This window comes from Tenrec ecaudatus, chromosome 18, assembly GCF_050624435.1.
Source record: "Tenrec ecaudatus isolate mTenEca1 chromosome 18, mTenEca1.hap1, whole genome shotgun sequence".
NCBI lineage: Eukaryota > Metazoa > Chordata > Mammalia > Afrosoricida > Tenrecidae > Tenrec > Tenrec ecaudatus.
In genome coordinates this window covers 11,139,318-11,158,494 of record NC_134547.1, presented here as the reverse complement: position 1 = coordinate 11,158,494, position 19,177 = coordinate 11,139,318, and the positions used below count along the sequence as shown (strand labels likewise).

Sequence of the window (19,177 nt, the reverse complement as noted above, 5' to 3'; positions counted from 1 at the left end):
AGCGCTGCTGCTCTGCGGCCCCCTCCTTCCTGCGGCAGGACAGCTGCTGCCGCATCGTGTGTCTTGTTTATCCCAGGGCACCCGAGGACTCTGCATTCTTGGTTGCTGGGTGTGTTTGGAATCCCCCCATGCCCCCCTTTCCCCTCAGGCTTGGGAAGCACTTTACCTTTCACCCCCTCTTCACCCTGGCCCCGCTCTCGTCCCCACCACTCCCCCTGCTTAGGCTCCAGCCTGCAGCCAGCTGGCCCTCAAGCCCTGTGGGAGGCAGGGGGCAGGTGGAGCCGTCTGTTCCCTGGAGTTGCCGGCCCCCCAGACACCACATCCTACCCTGTGGGCCTGCCAGCTGTGCTGCCCCAGCCAAGCTAGTCCCCCATCGTGCCCACGGTCCCCCATCGCTCCCGCCCATCAGGGCCCATGCTTTTCCTCTCTGGGAGCCTGGGATCGTGGCCCTTCCGCAAGTGGACAGCTTGGCTTGCAGATGCTGGTCCCAGCAGCCCTTTTCCACTGAGCAGTCAGGCCGCGTAGAACCCATGCCCAGAGGAACGCCTGTGCTCAGACTCCATGGCCAAGAGCTGGCCGGGCCAGCACTGGAGGTCCAGCCCTCAGTCGGCCCGGCAGACACCATGACCCCCTGAGTTCTGCCATCGGCCCAGCCAGATGTACCGACTGTGGCATATGGCAGAGCCCCACAGCCACTGGCCCCTGCCCGCCCTGGCCAGGCCCAACCGCCTTGCCTTCTGACTCGTGCAGCCACTCTCAACTGCAGCGGGGAGGCACCTTTGGGGTATTGCGGCCACGGTTGTGAGCTTAGAAGTGGGTCCATCCTCCTGAGCCACAAGCACAGGGCTCCCAGAACCTTAGCCACCATCTTTGCAAATCCCTGACCCTGTGAGTCCTCTTCCGCCAAAACGCACAGGTTCACGCATGACACGTCATCATTGCAGGGTGGGAGTCCTGCCTCTTGGGTGAAGAGTGGCTGCCAAGACCCGGGAGGTGGCCGTGGTCCTCACTACCCTGGGCTGCATGGTGCTCATGGTCACCACCACTTCCCACCCCCCACGGGGCATGTGTGGTTGTCTTTTCACCTGGGCAAGCGAGGGCCAGGGGCTGACAGCGACCCCAGGACCCTCAGCTGGGAAGGGACAGCAGATTGGTGACGATGGGAACTGTTGCCAGAGGGGACCAAGAAACCCCTGGGGAGACAGAAGCATCCTGGCCGAGAACCACTGCCCCCAGCGTGCCCCTATAGGACAAGGTTGGCTCTGAGGGTCCCCAGGCTGCAGGCAGCCCCGTCTTTCTCCCCTGGATGGAACAGCTGGTGCATTCAACCACCTTTGGAAGTCACGTCCTCCCCCTCCTCCTCTTCCACCTTCTTCCCCTTCTAAAGCACTTGGCTGACCCCACTGCGTTTCCCCACCAGGCCCTGTCACAGCGGGACCCTCCTCACAACAACTTCTTCTTCTTTGACGGCATGAAGGGCAGTGGAATCGTTGAGTGCCTCGGCCACCAGTGATGTGGAGACAGACCTCCCGGCCCTCGCCCCAGCCCTCCCCCAAGGGCAGCTTCACGGGAAAGGAAGCATCCTGCCAGCACAGGCCCTGTGCCTTCTGCTCACCTGCAGCTGCCGAGCCCAGTGCCTCTGCCCTGCTCTCCCCAGACCTGCCCGCTCCCCTGAGCACAGGTCACCTCAGAGCACCTCTCTGCCACCTCCTGGCCCGTGCCCCTGGGGCCTGGGCTGAGGTCCCTGCCCGGAGCCAGTGAACCTGTTGCTTAGGAGCCTCTCACCTTGTCCCTGCCTGATGTCACAGGGTGAGGAGCGTGACTCAGGTGGGGAATAAGGCCTGGCCGGGGCAGTGCAGGGCTCCAGCTGCAGAGTCAGACAGGTGCCTTTAGAGAGGGACAGGCCTGTGGGTGTCAGATCCCGAAAAACAACAGGTGCCCTTCCTCGGCTGGTCTGGAGCTGGCCTTGGATTAGTGGAGTCCAGCCTGGGCTTAGCTTGGGGGGGTGTTGCCGAGCCCCGATCTGGGGAGCGCCCTCACTGCCACCCTAGAGCCTCCCTCCAGGCGGACCGTCCCTCAGTTCTCTGTACCCTGCATTGTAGCCGATTTTCTGGATATTCCTTAGTTCTTTGGAAAGAAATGACAAAAATAAAGTCTTTTTGGTTTTGGACTTTCAGTTGTGTTTCTGTCATTTGAGAAGCCCTATCTGACAGGAAGTGGCCCTCCTAGTTGCCCTTGGAGACCTGAAGAAATGCCACTGGGCCCTCTGGCCACCTGTGCCCTTGTGGGTCACCCACGGGAATGGGGCTGTGCCTCCCCTAGTGGAAACACCCGGCTCTCTGGCGAGAGGAGGAAGGCTGGAGCTGGGGAGGGGGGCTGACCCCATCTGAACAGCAGTGCCACTGAAGTGCCCTGCCCAGCTCGGGAGGCTCCTGCCAGGCCCTCATTTCCCAGAACCAGATGTGAGGGTGCACTGCCTCTCTGACTGCTCCCAGGAGACCGCTATGACGAGAGCCCTCCCCACGGGGTACCCACGCCCCTTCCCTGCCTCCCTGGCCCTCACCCTGATTCCATCCACAGGAGGATGGGACTGCCCTTCTGGGAGTGGGGTTACCTGTCTGGACCCCCTGAGTGCAGGGCTGGGGCGGCGGGGCACCACCGAGGGGCTCAGTAGCCGCTGTTACCACGCTTTTGAGCCAGATACTCCCTTGCTTTTGTAGTGTGGGGCCTTGGTCACAAGGGGGAGCAGGCAGGTCTGCAAGAAACAGACTACTAGATTGTGCACATTTCCCCAGCGCCCTTCAAACTTCAACCCTGAGGCATCTGCATGGGGAGCAGACCCGATGGGGTGGGGACTGGGTAGAGTTCACCTTCCCCGCCGCCGCCCTTCCCCACCCCCTCCTGGGGTGGAGTGGGCCCGGAAGCTGGCAGCCCCCAGCAAGAAAGACTTCATTCTCCGTGGGCTCTCATTCCCACACATCTCACTTCCATTATAAAAATGGGTTTTCCATAGCCCTGTCTCCCCGCACCTTCCACCTCCAGGGCTTGTGGCCCTCAGTCACTCTTCCAGGCTGGAACTGAGCTCAGCCCTCCCATGGCTCGTTTTTGCAGCTGAACCCCACCATGGGAGATCAGTCAGACCAGGGAGGTGCACAACCCCCTTAGAACCCACAGGGGCGGCCTTTACCCAAGGCCAGCCCAGAAGGCTCAGGAGAGGCTCCTCTTTGGAAAGGAACAGACACAGGAAGTTGAGGAAGGATGATGCCGTACGGAACATCGTGTGGCAACCCGTGAAATGTAACAGCACAATGGGTGTGAATTGACAACTCTAAACTTTCGCCCAATTTACAATGAGGTGTTTTTTAAAGAAGCCGTTTCCCCAGCGGTTTCTGGAGCTGCAGTTAGCGGTGGCGTTTGGTACCTCCCAAAGAGATGGAGGCCATGGGAGACTCAAGTGGCATCAAGTGGACGCCAACTCACAGTGACCCTATTACAGGCCAGAGCAGAGCTGCTCCCGTGAGCTGCGGAGGCTGGATGTTTACGAGAACAGACCGGTGGTTTCAAACTGCTAACCTGTTGGATGAGAAGCCCATTCTTAATCCACTAGGCCACCAGGTGCCCCCTCCCATCAGGGTCCAGCCCTTTTCCATTGAGCCATTTGAACATGCCTGAGTTCACCCAGTGAGCAGAAAGACACCTAGGTTTCCACCCCGCGCATTTCTGTGCTTCCAAGAGCTCTAGTAGAATGGAGCAGTCAGACCTCCTCAGACTCCTTGCAGCCCCAGGTTCAGACCTCCTCAGTCTCCTTGCAGCCCCAGGTTCAGACCTCCTCAGACTCCTTGCAGCCCCAGGTTCAGACCTCCTCAGTCTCCTTGCAGCCCCAGGTTCAGACCTCCTCAGACTCCTTGCAGCCCCAGGTTCAGACCTCCTCAGACTCCTTGCAGCCCCAGGTTCAGACCTCCTCAGTCTCCTTGCAGCCCCAGGTTCAGACCTCCTCAGACTCCTTGCAGCCCCAGGTTCAGACCTCCTCAGTCTCCTTGCAGCCCCAGGTTCAGACCTCCTCAGTCTCCTTGCAGCCCCAGGTTCAGACCTCCTCAGACTCCTTGCAGCCCCAGGTTCAGACCTCCTCAGTCTCCTTGCAGCCCCAGGTTCAGACCTCAGACTCCTTGCAGCCCCAGGTTCAGACCTCCTCAGTCTCCTTGCAGCCCCAGGTTCAGACCTCCTCAGTCTCCTTGCAGCCCCAGGTTCAGACTTCCTCAGACTCCTTGCAGCCCCAGGTTCTGTGCTTGCAGATTTTGGGCCAGTGTCTGGCAGACTTGAAAAGTTACTTTCCCGTGAAAACAATTACAACACACACACACGTGAACCCTGATGACATAGTGGTTATGCGATGGACAGCTCTATACACCTATCTACGGGCTTCAAAAACTTTGTAGAAAGAGTCTATCATCTTCCGTTGGTCCACAAGCTTTTTACAGCTGTGTGTGCATGTGTGTGTGCGCGCACACGCGAAGGAGGGAAAAAAACTGCTGTCGAGTCAGTTCTGCTCATAGCGGCTCTATAGGACAGAACGGAACTGGTCTGCAGGGTTTCCGAGGCTGGAAATCTTTACAGAAGCAGACAGCCACCTCGTTCTCCTGAGGGATGGCTGGTGGATTTGAACTGATAACCTCTTAGTTAGCAGCCCAATGTGCCACAAGGCCTTTGTGTGTGTGTGTGTGTGTGTGTGTGTGTGTGTGTGATAGACATACTTTATGTAGCTATGCATATATAGACACATATGTACAAATCTATGTATGAGAGGACTTCAAGAAGTATGTGGGAAATTTCCATGATTTTTTTATTTCCCACGAACTTTGTGAAACCTCTTGTGTGCGTTGTGTGTGTGTAACCATTCGCCAGTTCCCCCTATTTTACATGAAGGATTCCGTGATCATTGACGTTTATGTTTCCTGAACAACCATCCCACCATGCCCTCTATTCATCTCCAAATGAGCCCGCTGCCCTCGTTAAGAGCCACTCAGGACGCCCATGCTAAGACTCCTTTCCCCGCCTCCTTCCTGTGCCTGGTCCCCAAAGCCATTTACCTTTGATGCCTCTACGTCTGCATGTGCCACCAAATTCATTGTCACCCTTTAGCTTCTTTCACCGATTTCTCTCTGGATCATGTCCTCGGGATCCACCCATGTGGTAGGTAGGGTGCGTCCGGACTCCATCCCTCTTTACGGATGAAAGGTGCTGTAGGTCAGGCTGCTAACCGTAAGGTCAGTAGTTCAAAACCCACCAGCTCCTCTGCAAGAGAGGATCAGGCTGTTTGCTGCTCCCTGGAACCATTTGCTTTCTGGGAGCCTAGGTGGTGCTGTGGTTGTGCGCTGGGCTCCCATCTGCATGGTCAGCAGTTCAATACCACCAGCAGCTCCTCGGGAGAAAAACTGGGCTTTCTACTCCTATAAACAGTTGGAGGTGTCACTATGAGTCAGCATTGACTCGATGGAAGTGCATGAGTGAGAGGGAAGCCCTCTGTGGGGTCATGATGCCTACTTGAAGGCTGGGGATTTGATTTCATCTACTTTTCCATTGGCTGCATGTAGCGCATTCCATTTCTCCATTGATCTGCTGATAGACAACTTTTGGCTCTTGTGAATGGTGTTGGGGGTGGGGTGGGGCATGGGCGTCCACATTTTTGTCACTGCTTCTATGTGACGTCGGTGCTTGGCTTTGTCAGGAGCCCCCGACCTTCCCAACAGCAGCTACTCCATTTGCTGTCGTCCCTCTGGTTCAGGCCAAGTTTGCACACCCTCCTGAGGCATTCCAGGGAAGGAAGTGCCATCTCCTTGTGGTTTCAATGTGTATCTCCCTAATGACTAACGAGGGAGCCCTGGTGGCGGCTGCTGGGGGTGGGGTAGGGGGTGGGGGTTGTGTCGGGCTGTTCAATGTAAGGTCAGCACTTCAACACCACCAGCTGCTCCTTGGGGAAAGGGTGAGGCAGCCTTCTCTTGAAATGAGTTAATAGTCTTGGAAACCCACAGGGACATTTCTACCATGTCCTTCCTACAGAGTGGCTATGAATATCGGCGTCGATTCAATGGCAGTGAGTTTATTTTTTTTAATGTAATGACCAATGAACAAGAGAAAGACCAGGCTTTGTACAAATCCAGAGCCTCTGGTTGTACTTCTTCCAAGATGGATTTGTTCGTTCTCTTGGCGGTCCAAGGTACTTTCAATATTCTTCGCCAGCACCGTAACACAAATGCATCGATTTTTCTTCCGGCTCCCCTAGTCACTGTCTAGCTTGCACATGTATATGGGGCGGTCGAACATCACCATGGTTGGGCCAGGGGCGCCGGAGTCCTCGAAGTCCCACACCCATGCTTGTCAACACTTTAAAGAGGTCTCCTGGGGTAGACTGACCCAGCGCAACGTGTCTGTGTCCTTAGGGGAATAAAACGTGTCCTCTTTCTCCTGCAGGTGGTCTCAAACTAACCGCCAGCCTTGCCCCTTTTACCGAAGAGGCGGTGTGCACCCAAGTGGGCACTAAGCAGAGCTTCGCCTCTTTGGGCGCCGTTTCTGCGTGGTGATCACATGATGACACTGGAGGAGACCATGAGGGACTGCGTAGCGTTAACAAACCCATAAACCCTCCCTCTGTTCCCGCTGCTGAGCCTGCTGCCCAGCCTGTCTGGGTCACTGTCCCTCACTGCTACGCACTGTTCTGTCTTGTGATAGACGTGATCAGACTTGACCTATTCTCTGGCGGCTGGTGGCCACTGGCTGGTGTTGGGCACTGGCCACCCGCTTACCCTGGACACGCCCAGGCACACCTCCACTTCCTGCCAAAGCCCGGAGCGTACACAGTGGGATCCGTTACCTGCATCTTCAGCTCGATGAGGTTTCCTGCCAATTTCTTGTGTAGAATGACTCTCCCCCTCCCCTCACCCCCCCTGCCCCTGTATGTAATGTGTAGTGGTGACGAACTGGGCTATGAGCCGCATGGTCAGCAGTTCCAAACCACCAGAAGCTCGTCGTTGGGAGAAAGATGGGGCTAACAGTAGGCTAAGCTTTGGACTGCCTACAGAAAGGTCACTGGTTTGAACCTACCAGCTGCTTCCGGGAGAAAGATGAGGCTGGCTGTGCCCTTAGAGCAGCGGTTCTCAACCTGTGGGTCCCGACCCCTTTGGGGAAGACATCAAACAACCCTTTCACAGGGGTCTCCCGATTCATCACAGTAGCAAAATAACAGTGATGAAGTCGCAACGAAAATAATGTCATGGTTGGAGGGGGTCACAATCACATGAGGAAGTGTATGAAAGGGTCGTGGCCTGAGGAAGGCTGAGAAGCCCCGCCTTATGGCTACAGTCTTGGAAACCCACAGGGCAGTCCTGTCCTGTCCTGTCCTGTCACGTCTGATAGGCTCACAGTGGGCCTGACGGCAGAGAGATTGGTGTTTGGGGTTTAGGGATTCCACAACCAGTTCCCTTTGGGCAAAATATAAACGGTTTGTGTTGTCTGTTCAACTAAACCGCGGGAGAAAGGCAAGGCTTTCTACTCCAGTAAAGAGTTCCCGTCTCGGAAACCCACAGAAGCAGTTCCACCCTGTCTTACGGAGTCGCCATGGATCGGAATTAACGCGATGGCAGTGCGTTTGCGTTTTGGGTTCATTCACCTAAACGCCGGGCCCGAGGGGCACATAAGGCCCTTGACGTCACCAATGCCAAGGGACATCCCAGGCCCCCCCCGGAGAATCTCAGTCCCAGCTGAAATAAAAGCAAAACGAACTCACTGCTATTGAGTCAATGCCGACTCACTGTGACCCTATGGGATAGGGTAGACCTGGAAAACCTTGTCTTTCTCTTGTGGTTTAGTTGACTAGACAGCACACACCATTTCCGTTCCAGCCAAAGGGAGCGCGTAGAATCCTCAAACCCCAAACTCTCTGCCAGCGAGTCCACTGCGAGGAGTTACGGGGGGTTTCGGACTGCCAACCTTGCGGATCACAGGCCGGCGGGTGGGTAACCATGGTGCCACCAGGGATCCGTCCTTGTCCTCACATTATGGGTAAGTTCATTAAATGTTCGGCTGCACGGCCCACACTGATGTCATCGATCTCCACGTGTCCCTTCCCAGAGAGTAACCACTCCTGAATCCTCAGCATTGGCAGTTCGAACCCACTGGCTGCTCCTTAGGGAAGATGAGGCTTTCTACTCCTCCAAATATTGACTGCCTTGCAATCCCGCAGGGTCGATCCCACTCTCTCCTGGGGGGTTGGACCTTACCCCAGAGCGGTGAGTTTGGGAAGCTCCTCTTGGGCGGTTCACACCCACCGAGGGCAAAATATGAGGGTATCTGCTCCCAGAACCCCTCAAAAGCAAGGGATACCCTTCTATAGGCTTGCTGGGAATCGGCATCGACTCGATGGCAGTGAGTTTGGTTTTGAGAAGGGTCATTTCTCTGAGCTTCCTCATGACCAGTGAGGACTCTCACTTGGAGGCCCTGAGCCACCCTGCCCCCTGCCCCCACCCAAGACAGGGATTTCCAAGGAAGTGATGAGTTTGCATCGGCCTGGCCAGGCCTCCCGGAAGGTGGGCAGAAAGGGTGTCCACGGTTCCAATCTGATTTTATTGAAAAGGAAACATACAAAAATCATGTACAAAAAAAATTAACCAAACATGTACAGAAAATCCATTCCGGTATCTACAGCAGTGCATATACAGTATTTTACAGACTGGGCCCCCCTCCCCGCTCCCAGACTTCTTCCCTCCTCCGAGAACCCCCCTCCCTGACTCCCCATCCTCCCCGCCCAGCACCAAGGCTGGGGCGGCTTCTGCCAAGACCTCCCACCCCCCAAAAGAATGCAGTGGTCACCCGTGCTCGCTAAACCTATGGATGGGGGCAATGGGGTGTGTCAGGGGGGGATAGAACCAAGGGGGTGGTCGTGGGCAGAGCACAGGATTCACAGTCTGGGCCCCTCCTGGCCACTCCCCCCTCCCACCACCAAAGGTGATGCAGGTAAGCCCTCCACCCGCCCATGGCTCAGGCCAGATGGCGGGGCGCTGGGCCGGGGTCCTCCAACACGCCCCCTCCTCTGGCTCCAGGAAGTTAGTGGTCATGTGTGGCTCATTTGTTCTTCACGGGCCCCCTCCCCAAAAGGAGGGGGGGAAGCACCAGGGGCCTGAGGCCAGACCCAAAGGGAAGGAGCACTGGGGAGGAAGACCCCCCTCAATGTCACCCCTACAGCTGGAACAGGCAGCCAGCACCGGCAGTCTTTCCTGAGATGGTGGTGGGCGTGGCAGAGGCTGGTGGCGAGGTCCCCACCTGCCTGGGTCACCGCCGCTTTCAGAAGTCCCGCCCTTCCTGGCGTCAAGAGCGGCCAGGGACCCAGGAGTCCAGGTCTCCGTTAGGCCCTTCCCCGCCGGACGAGGCCGGGGGGGGCGCTGCAGGGCCGCTAGTCCAGTATGCTACATGGTGCAGAAACAGTCCCCCACACTAGCTGGGGCGTCAGGAGTGGAGGGAGCCTGCCCCCCAAAGTCCCTGATGGCCACTGAGCGGGCACAAGCACCTAATTGGGCTCCATCTCCGGGGCAACACCGCCGCCGCCACCTCCGCCATGGCCCCTGGGTAAGGGCAGAAGTCCCAGGATAAGATTGTACAGGACCCTCCAGGGCGAGGGGCGATGCCGCTGCTGCTCTTCCTGTCTCTGGGGAGAGAAGAAAAAGAGAGGGTGACATTAGGTCACTAACCCCACAGCAAGGTCGGCGGTTCAAACCTACCAGTCCCTCCAGGGGATAAAGATGAGGCTGGCTGCTCCCGAAAAGATGGAGCCTCAGAAGCTCTCTAGAGCAGCACCTTCCTCATGCCGAGACCCTTTCATACAGTTCCTCGTGTTGTGGGGAACACCCCCGCACCATAATTTTATTTTCGTTGCTACTTCATCACTGTCATTTTGCTACTGTGATGAATCGGGTGACCCCTGTGAAAGAGTCCTTCGACCATGAGTTGGCCTTGACTGGGTAGCAGATTGGGCGTCGACCCCGAAGTGCCCGGGAAGAAACGCTTGGCGATCTACAGCCAACAGATCAACCATGGAAAGCAGCGTCATGATTCCACTCACACGCGGGGGTGGAAGGCGAGGGTCCAGACGAGAAGGCAATTGACTTCCACCCCTCCGCCCAAGTGGCCCTGTATCAAGCTGGACCGCTTGAGTCTCATCAGAAACCAGACCGCCAGGGGACACCCTTGGGCCAAGAGTTGCCCACCAACTCTTTCAAGCCAGGACAAGGACTGTCAGATTGGATGCGTTCAGAAGCCTTCCATTGTCACCCACCTGGCACGACCTCCTAGACCCAACCCCTCACATATCGACCCTGAGGGACCTGTGGACCTCATTTGTGTGAGCCAAGAGGGACACGGACATGTGGCAGTCAATAGTCACCTTACACGTCCGTCCACGGGAAATACGCAAGGGCACTAAGAGAATGCAGGCATGGTGGGATGCTGCTGAATGGAGCATGTCCTTAATGTGCATATCTGGCCCACACAAACAGGTCAGAAAACAGAACTCCATTTTGACTCCCAGGGACCCTATGGGAGGGAGACGGTCTGCCCTGTGGATTTCTGAGGCTGTAAATCTTTATGGGAGCAGGCAGTCTGATCTTTCTCCTGAGGAGCCTCTGGTGGGCTGGAACTGCTGACCCTGCAGTTAGCAGCCCAAGTAGTAACGAGGTCACCAGGGATCGTCTTGTGGGGCAGGCGAGTTTGGCCAGAGGTTTACAAACCCTCTGATTGTCTAAATGCCCTGTGGCATAATGGTTACACGCTGGGCTAACCGCAAGGTCAGCAGTTTGAATCCACCAGCCACGCCGAGGCAGAAACATGAGGCTGCTTGCTTCGGTAGGCAGCTACAGTCTGGGAACCCCACAGGACAGTTCTACCCTGTCCTGGAGGGTCGTTATGGGTCCGAATCAACTCGACGGCCGTTGGGTTGGTCTTTCTTCTTTTACTTTTAAATTTTGACAGGAATTGATTGCCAGGTCTTTCTCCCGTGGGACCTTGGGTGCCTTTGGACTGCCCACCTTTATGCAAGTAGCCCACGTCCGAACCGCTCGAATGCACAGCCATCGTGTCAATTCCAGCTCATGGTGACCGTAGAACTCAAAACCAAACCACAAAAATAACAAGCTCCCTGTCAATTGACTCAAACCAATGCTGACACTGTAAGGACCCTACTGGGTGGGGCAAGTGGCTCTTTTGAATTTCTGAGACTCCATTTTTCTTCCACACAGTGGCTACTGGTTTTGAACTACTGACCTTGCAGTTCGTAGCCCGATGCCTAACCCACTACACTACCAGAGTTCCTTTGGGTAGAGCCCTGGGTGTGGAACTGCTGGCTCTTGAGGAAACTCAGGAAAGAGCCCTGCTGGTGTAATGGTTTAGGTATTGGGCTGCTAACCACAAGGCCAGGAGTTCGAAACCACCAGTGGATCCTTGGGAGAAAGAGGAGGCTTTCTACTCCCATATAGAATTACAGTCTCAGAATCCCACAGGGACACTGCCACCCTGTCCTATAGAGGCGCTGGGAGTCAGAATGGACTCGGTAGGCAGTGAGGCTGCCACCCTATGGAGCTAAAACTACAACCCAGACAGCATTGTCTCGGGCCTGATCAACCCATGAGGGGATTCAAAATATTCATGGAAAAAGGCCAGTATCATTTCATTCCATTTTCCCACGTACTTTTTGAAGCTCCCAAGTCGTGCGCGCGCACGCACGTGTTTCTTTGAACGCTTTATTTTAATCAAGGATCTCTACCTAGCATCTCTATAAGCGGCATTTCTAGCTGACATTTTAATTTTTTTCCCCCACTTGCCACTCATCGTTTTAAAAACCTCTCCTCCGCCGAGGACACCCTGTTAATGAGTAACTGCACACACACCTGAACCGCTGAACAAATCCCATCCTCAATAAAGTGCGCTTCATTGTTGTAAAAAAAAAAAAAACTTACACCACCCTGCATCTGCCAATTCGACGTTGCCCCCACCCGCACCCGAATAAGCAAGCGGCGTGGGTGTCCTCCTCGGATTGGCTAAAGCTAGGGGGTGGGCGTTTTGTGGTTTAGGGGGGGGGGCTCTCCAGGGGGCGGGGCTTCGCGGCGCCCCGCCCTCCTCCTGCGGGCCGGGGCGGGGCGGGCGCGGCCGCGCGCCTGTGCTGACTCACCGGCTATAAATAGCCCGGGTTATAGGCGCCGCGCCGCCCCGCGCCGCCCCAGTCCGCGCTGCCGCAGCGCTCCGGCCGCCGTGCCCTGCCGCGCCGTGCCGTGCCGTGCCAGCGGGCCTTGCGGGCAGCTCGGCGAGCTGCCGCCGCCCACCCCCGCCCTCCGCATCCACCTGCCTGTCCCCGCCGCGACCCCGCCACGCGGGGCGGCAGCTGCGGCACATCTGGCGGGGCCTCCTGCAGCCTCGCCCCCGCCCCGGCGGGAAGCCCCACCTGCCGTCTACCCCTCCCCCAGACTCACCCGCCGCTCGTACTGGGCGTTGAGGTCGTCGGCCATCCGCCGCAGCTGGGCCCCGATCTCTCGGGCCCACTGTTGCTCCTCGCCACGCACTCCCGGGGCCGCCTGGGTGGGGCCGCCCGCCAGGGCCCCCGGGGCGCTGGGCACGGGCGACTCCAAGTGTGGCTCCGCCAGCGAGAGGGAGGGCTGAGGACCTGGGGGAGACCGAGGGGCAAGGTCAGCACCCGCCTCGCCTCCCGGCCTGCGAGGGGCCCCTGGGGGCCCGGAGACGCGGGTGGCAAAGGGAGCTTCCAAACGCCTGGCTTTCCTTCCGCTCCCAGCCTCATTTCTAGCGACTCCCGCCCCATCTGAGGCCCACTGGCAGCCCCTGACCACAGGGACCAGGACACGAGGTCTTCCCGCGGTCTGCCCGGTCCAGCCTGCCTGCAAGCCCTTCCTTTAGGCCGATCTGCGGGCTTCGATCCCCCAGAGGCGGGAGGGGAGTGGGGGCAACAACACTGCCAGTCCCATTTGACAGACGAGGAAAACTGAGGCCCACCCTGGGAAGGTCACCCCGGGATACCGCCACTGACCCCACCCAGAGTCACCAGCCTCAGGTCTCGCGGCCTCGTCCAGCCAGACCGCGATGAAGCCACGCCCCCGGATGTGGCTGGGACGGAGACCAGAAGGCCAGACTCTGGCCGCCTCTGGGGACCGTGCTGGAGGGGGGGGAGGGAGGGGGAGCTTGGTGCTAGCTCCCTCCCAACCTCCCTCCCGTCTGAGTTCCCAGGACTTCCCTCCAGCCTAGAGGTGATGGGGAAGGCGGTCTCCCTGACCCTAGGCGTGTAGGAGCCAGAGCCTCAGTTTCCCCAGCTGTGAGCCGGCTCTGGACTGTGGGACGCCCTCCCCCACGGCCTGGACGGTGCCTGAGAAGTTTTCTCTTACCCCACCTCCTCGGAAATGGCTGTCCTTTCTTTGCCACTGGGCAGGCTGGCCAGTAGGACAGAGGCTCCCCGGGCAGCACAGGGTTAACAGCCCATCCGGCAGGGGACCTTTAACCCTTCGGTCGCCACGACTCACCCCGCCCCGAGGGGAATTTCCCCACACAATAGCCCCTCCCCCTCTCCTTCCTCCGGGTAGGCGCAGAGGGCCCGAGCCTGGCCAGAGGTGTAATAAAGGCACGGGGCCACCCCACTTCCAGAGGGGCCTGTCCCCCCACTTGCCCACCCTACTCCAACTTCAGTCCCCAGGAGACCCAGTTGGAGAGACAGCTGTGGCCCGATGCCCCGGAAGGGGCCGTGGCCTGTTGGCAACTTCGGGACAGCAGTCGGATTCCAAAAGGGACTTCCCACTGGGCCTCTCCCCCCACACCGCCTCCCAGTCGGTCTTCCTGCTTCTAGCAGCACAAAGACCACACTGGCCACACCCTACCCGTGGCCGGCTCCCCTGCCCCCGCCCCCCCTCCAACCCACTTCGCTCCCACTTCCCCGCGTCTCCCTCTTTGGCTTCCGGGCATGGGACAAACACTCACCGTCGGGGCGCGGGCCTCGCGGCCGGCTTCGGGGACCTCCAGGCCAGCGGGGGGCCCCCAGGGCGGCGGGGACTGCAGGCGGGGCGGTGGGGGCACAGAGGTAGGCGGCAGGCAGCAGGGCGGGGGCGGCGGGCAGTCCAGACTCACACAGGCCACAGGACACGGCCGAGGGCACCAGGCGGCCAAGCGGGAAGGGGCGCGGGCTGTCGCGAGCTAAGCCTTCTACAGGCTCCGGGGAGCTGCCCTCCTGGCGTGCGCGGGCCATGGCGCGCCCTGGAGCCTGCGGGACACAGGGGAGGGGCAGGTCAGAGGGGACTGCAGTGCAGGGGGCGAAGGGCCCCATGGTACACACACTCGACCCGCAGGAGCACCCGGTAATGAACACACGGGGTGGGGGGGATGGAGGTGGGGGTGGGGGGCCTGAGCGCAACCCACAGGGGCTCACACTGGACATCCCACCCCCCCAGCCAAGGCTGACATGGGGCAGGGACTGGGTCAGCCTGCACATGGCTTAGCTGCAGACTGCAACTCTCACAGCAAGTAAGAGAGTCCCCAACAGACTTGATGGACAGGCCTGGCAGGGGGTGGGTGGGGGTGATGTGTGTGTGTGTGTGTGTGTTCTATCACGGTTATACCATAACATAAACCCACCCAGACTGGGATTGAACTAGACATAGACTGGTTATGGAAACTTCTGGAACAGAGGCATGAACACACATGGAGGGCACCTCACACAGGGATTCTCCCCGCTAGAGAGGACCTTGGGGTGAAGGGGGTGCTTGAGTGTTTATGCACCAGCAGTGTGCCCCACATACACGAGCACACACACACACAAAGTACTCACACAGGCCCCAGCTTGGCTTCCCTCCCCACCAGCCATGTGCATACCAACAGTGAGAACACACACACTTTCAGACCAATCTGTGGACAGATACGACTTGAGGGCCATACCCCCAGCCCAAACAAGCTAGCCCAAGCCCCTGCCCACATCTACAAGCTGCCCAACCCCCACAGACAAGCCCAGGGGACACACAGACCCTGATCCTCACACCCACATCCACACCCACACAACCCCTAGACCTGACCTGCACATCCCAGGACTGAACTGCAAGCCCATCAACCCCAAACAGACACAGACTCACACCACCGGGGAACACCCACCCAGCAGGCACTCAGACCCCAGGGCACACACCACACGGACACATGTCCTTACGCCCAGATATGTGCCCACACAGGTCACTCACACAGCCCCTCACACACACACACACACACACACACACACACACACACACACACCAGCCTCAAGCACCTATAGGAGCCTCTGGATTCTCCAAGACCCTCACCAACTGTCACAGAGAGAGAGAGAGAGAGAGAGAGAGAGAGAGAGAGAAAGGCACAAGCAGCTAACTCTAATCCTGCACAGCTCCGATAGAAACATTGATCTCACGTGACTGACATAAACACTCCACACACGCAGCCCACATGACACACATGAGCCAGCCCATCTCAGAGACAAGCCTCTCAGCACACACACACACGCACACACACACACACACAGATTCCGAGAGGCAGGGAGCAATAGCCACCGACTACACAAACCCCATACACCGATGGTCCCCAATTCCCACACGTCAATGCCTGCCAGACACAGGCAAAAACCACCATGGAGCAGCGATTGAACGAGACAACTCCCCACCACACACACACACATACACAGGACTCACACAGACACCTGGTCAGAAGACAAACGTTGGCATTCTGCAGGTACCCCTTTTACAAACTCCCCCCCTCCCCCCGCCCCTCGGGAGATAGAGAGGCAGCCACCAACAGATAAGACATAGAGACAAGCCACCAGCACAAGGAGAAACAGCACACTCAGGCATGGCACACACACACACACGCAGCCCACGGCGGTCCCAGCAGCACACGCAAGCCCTAATGGTGACAGCCCTCATAGGGGCAGGGCATACATGAACCAACTCCCCCCAGCAGGTATCACAAACAGCACCTCAGCGTGCTACACACAGGCAGGCAACCCAGAGCGATGGCAACACCCGGGACGGTCTCTCTGTCTCTCTCTCAAACACACACACACACACACACACACACACACACACACACACACACGCAGAATCACACAGAAACAGGACACCCATCCTATGGGCACGGCAGACCCGGACACACAACACACAACACACACACCCCCAACGGGTCCCCAGGACTGTCACCAGCACTCCCCTCCCCGCAGAGCCCAGCACAAACTGGGAGCCAGACGCGCGCACACACCCAGGCGAGACACCTGCAGCTCCAGCACCCAGCGCACCCGCGTGCTCCCACGGCGGACCCAGACGCCCCTCGGCTGTCACCGCCCCTCCCACCCCGCCGCCGCCACGTGCGCCCGCCCCGCCCGCCAGCCGAGCGCGGGGCCAATAACGGGCTGTTGCTGGGCGCAGCCCCCGCCCGCAGGAGCCGCAGACTCCGCGGCCCGCCAGCCGCCCCCTGCCACCGCCCCCACCGGGCGCGCGCCCGGGGTGTGGCCGCCCCTCCTCGCCGACCCCTCCGCCCCTCGGGGACTGCGGGGACCGGGGCGGCCCGGGTCGCCGCTCCTCCCCAGGGCGGCACTGAGCGCCAGGCGGCGCTGCCGAACCCGCACCCCATTGTTTGTAAACAAACCCGCCAGACCGCGGCGGCACCTGCACCCGGACCGGGCGCCCGGTCCCTTCGCGCCGGCCGCGCGGCGGGCGCGCCCAGCCCGGGGTCCCCCGGGGAGGTCGGGGGAGGCAAGGGAGGCTGCAGCGCGCCCCCATGGCTCTCGGGGTGCACTCCTGCCACCTCCTCCAGGGAGCCCACCCAGCCTGGCCCGGGGCCGCCAGCGGGGACTCGGGGGTGGGGCGCAAACTCACCCCGGGGGCATGAACACGCCGGAGGGGATGGTGGTGGGTGGCGGGCGGCTTCCTTCAGGAGGGCGCGCCCGCCAGCGCCGCTGGATGCGGCTGCCGCTGCTGCTGCTGTCGCTCTAACTGCAGTGGCTGCTGCTGCTGCTGCCGCCGCCGCTGCTACTGCTCCAAGCGCGTCCGCCGCGTGGCCGCCGCCGCTGGTCTCGCTGCCACCGCGCCGCGCTGGGCGCCCGCTCGCATGTGGCTCGCGCCGCGTCTCAGGCCCGCCCGCCGGCTCGGTGGCGCTCAGCAGCCGCCCCGCCCCGCCCGGAGGGTCCCACGCCCCGCCCCCGCGTGACGCCACGGCCCCGCCCGCCACCCCCCTCCCGACCCCGCAGCGGGCAAGTCAGGACTTGCAGGCACAAGCCGCGCCCCCCCTCGGCGAGGGGGGTTTCCCTGCAGCGGGGGACGGGGAGGGGCCTGGCTCCTGGGCACTGGCGGGCTGGGGCGCCCAGATAGGGACCGGGCCGGACACACACACTGACACACTGACACACTGACTGGCACACACACACTCACACACTCACTCACTCACTCACTCACACACTCACTCACTCACTCACTCACTCACTCCCAGAAGAGGCTATGCGGACCAGCTCCAGGCGCTCCAGGGTACACAACGGTCACATGCTGACCGGGCCACTGGGGACGTCCCAACTCAGACACACAGCCACAGTGGCACAGATGCACTGGACAAGTGAACTCACACACTCACACTTACCCCCCAGACACAAATACACACTCTGACCGGCTGGCCGGGTCACCCAGACATAGGGGCAATGTCCACTCTTGGGTACACAGAGTCACTGAGAACTGTGTTCCCAAGCAGTCTCACTGAGCGGGCACCCAGGCACACACAGGCACCCCCACACACGGAGAAAGCAGCTTGCCGAACAGCAAACACTCCCTGCAGGGTGTTGGTGGACCGACACACTTACCAGGACGTCCAGACAGACAGACACCTGTTGCAGGGACACCAGGACACAGCCTGCGCTAGACTAGACAGGCACACCCACATTTTCTCACAGCTGACTCAGCACTGAAACCGCCCCCTGACAGACAAGAGATCAAGCCTAACATAGGGACTGACCTCGACCTACGGTCACAAAGTGACAGCTGTGACGGGTCCTGCTAGCGAACCGACCCACTGATGGGACCCACTGGGCAGCTGGTGCTCCTGGCCACGTTCAGCATGAATCTGACAGGGACCCACAAAGAGAAGGAACCCCAGGTGCCTGGCACAGACATGCCCGGGCAAACTCTGCAGGAACCTCCCCCAATCTCTTTCGGTTCTCTTTGCGGTCTCAGTTTCTCATTGTCACTCCCTCATCTGATGTGACGTGGTGGGGTGACCAGGGGTCCTTCCCATCCCCCCTCCCTTCCCCTTGGCTCTCTGTCACTCTTACCTCTTCCATGGCTTTGGTGTCGCTGAAGGTAGGTCATACCCGTGTGTCCAGCACTGGGCTGTTGGAGAAAGGACACCTGGCCTGACCCAGGTGGACTTGTTCAGGATCTCAAACTAGGCCCTGACCCCCTTCAGGCAGGGTGAGAGTTTTTTACTTTCCCCCAGAGAAGCCGGGAATTCTGAACTGAAGTGAAAGCTCCTGATGTTTAAACATGGGTCACTAAAGCAGCTGACTCCTTTTGGGTAAGCACTTGACAACTAACAGGAAGATCCAGCCGTGCCAACTCACCCGGAGGTGCCTCTGAAGAAAGGCCCAGCGGTCGGCGTCCTCCAGGAAAATCCTGGGGAGCAGTTCCAGTCCACAACACATGGGGGCGCCAGGAGTTGGAATCATTCACCAGCAACCGACCCACAGCACAGGCCCCTTTTCATCTGCCTTTCAGTCTCCTCCATCCCACCCTCCTTTCCAACCTTCCTTCCTCGCTCTTTCCCTCCCTCTGGCATTGTTTTTCACACCCTGAGTCCCCAACAAGCAAAGATTGTGACTTGACCTTTTTTGGGGGGCGGGGGGGGGCAGGAGAGCCACTCATTGTTTTGGTTTTTAATTGGTGTGTAAATTCTCACGCACAATAAGCTGTACACTTCAGCGAGTTTTTACAAGCATACACAATGGCACCCCACCCCACCTGAGATGCAAAGCATTTTCATCCTCCCCACCCCCCCAAAAAAACTGTCCTTGGGGCTCTTGATTTTCCCGAGCTTCTATTTTACTGAATATTGACCAGAGTGGGTTTTTTTTAGTGCCTAAAATATGAAACAAAAT

General features: G+C 59.0%; 2 protein-coding genes across 4 annotated transcripts in view; one reads left to right on the top strand and one right to left on the bottom strand.

Moving 5' to 3' along the window:
• SAE1 (SUMO1 activating enzyme subunit 1) overlaps positions 1-2,170 on the top strand; it is a 58,365-nt gene extending 56,195 nt beyond the window's left edge. Inside the window, exon 9 of the mRNA XM_075538025.1 lies at positions 1,421-2,170. Coding sequence (XP_075394140.1) covers positions 1,421-1,513 — 93 coding nt within the window. The 3' untranslated portion in view covers positions 1,514-2,170. The remainder of the gene's footprint in view (positions 1-1,420) is intronic.
• Positions 2,171-9,096: 6,926 nt separating this feature from the next.
• Positions 9,097-18,617, bottom strand: BBC3 (BCL2 binding component 3). Of its 3 annotated transcripts, none has more exons than XM_075536834.1 (4): positions 18,356-18,617; positions 14,014-14,293; positions 12,507-12,697; positions 9,097-9,694 (listed from the first exon to the last, which is right to left on the bottom strand). In XM_075536834.1, exons 1-4 carry the CDS (start codon positions 18,362-18,364, stop codon positions 9,557-9,559), a joined length of 618 nt encoding a protein of 205 aa, XP_075392949.1. In that variant the 5' UTR covers positions 18,365-18,617; the 3' UTR covers positions 9,097-9,556. The 3 variants fall into 3 exon arrangements, with proteins under 3 accessions (XP_075392949.1, XP_075392951.1, XP_075392950.1); XM_075536836.1 differs by lacking the exon at positions 18,356-18,617 and adding an exon at positions 18,040-18,329; XM_075536835.1 differs by lacking the exon at positions 18,356-18,617 and adding an exon at positions 16,917-17,207.
• Positions 18,618-19,177: the final 560 nt, after the last annotated feature.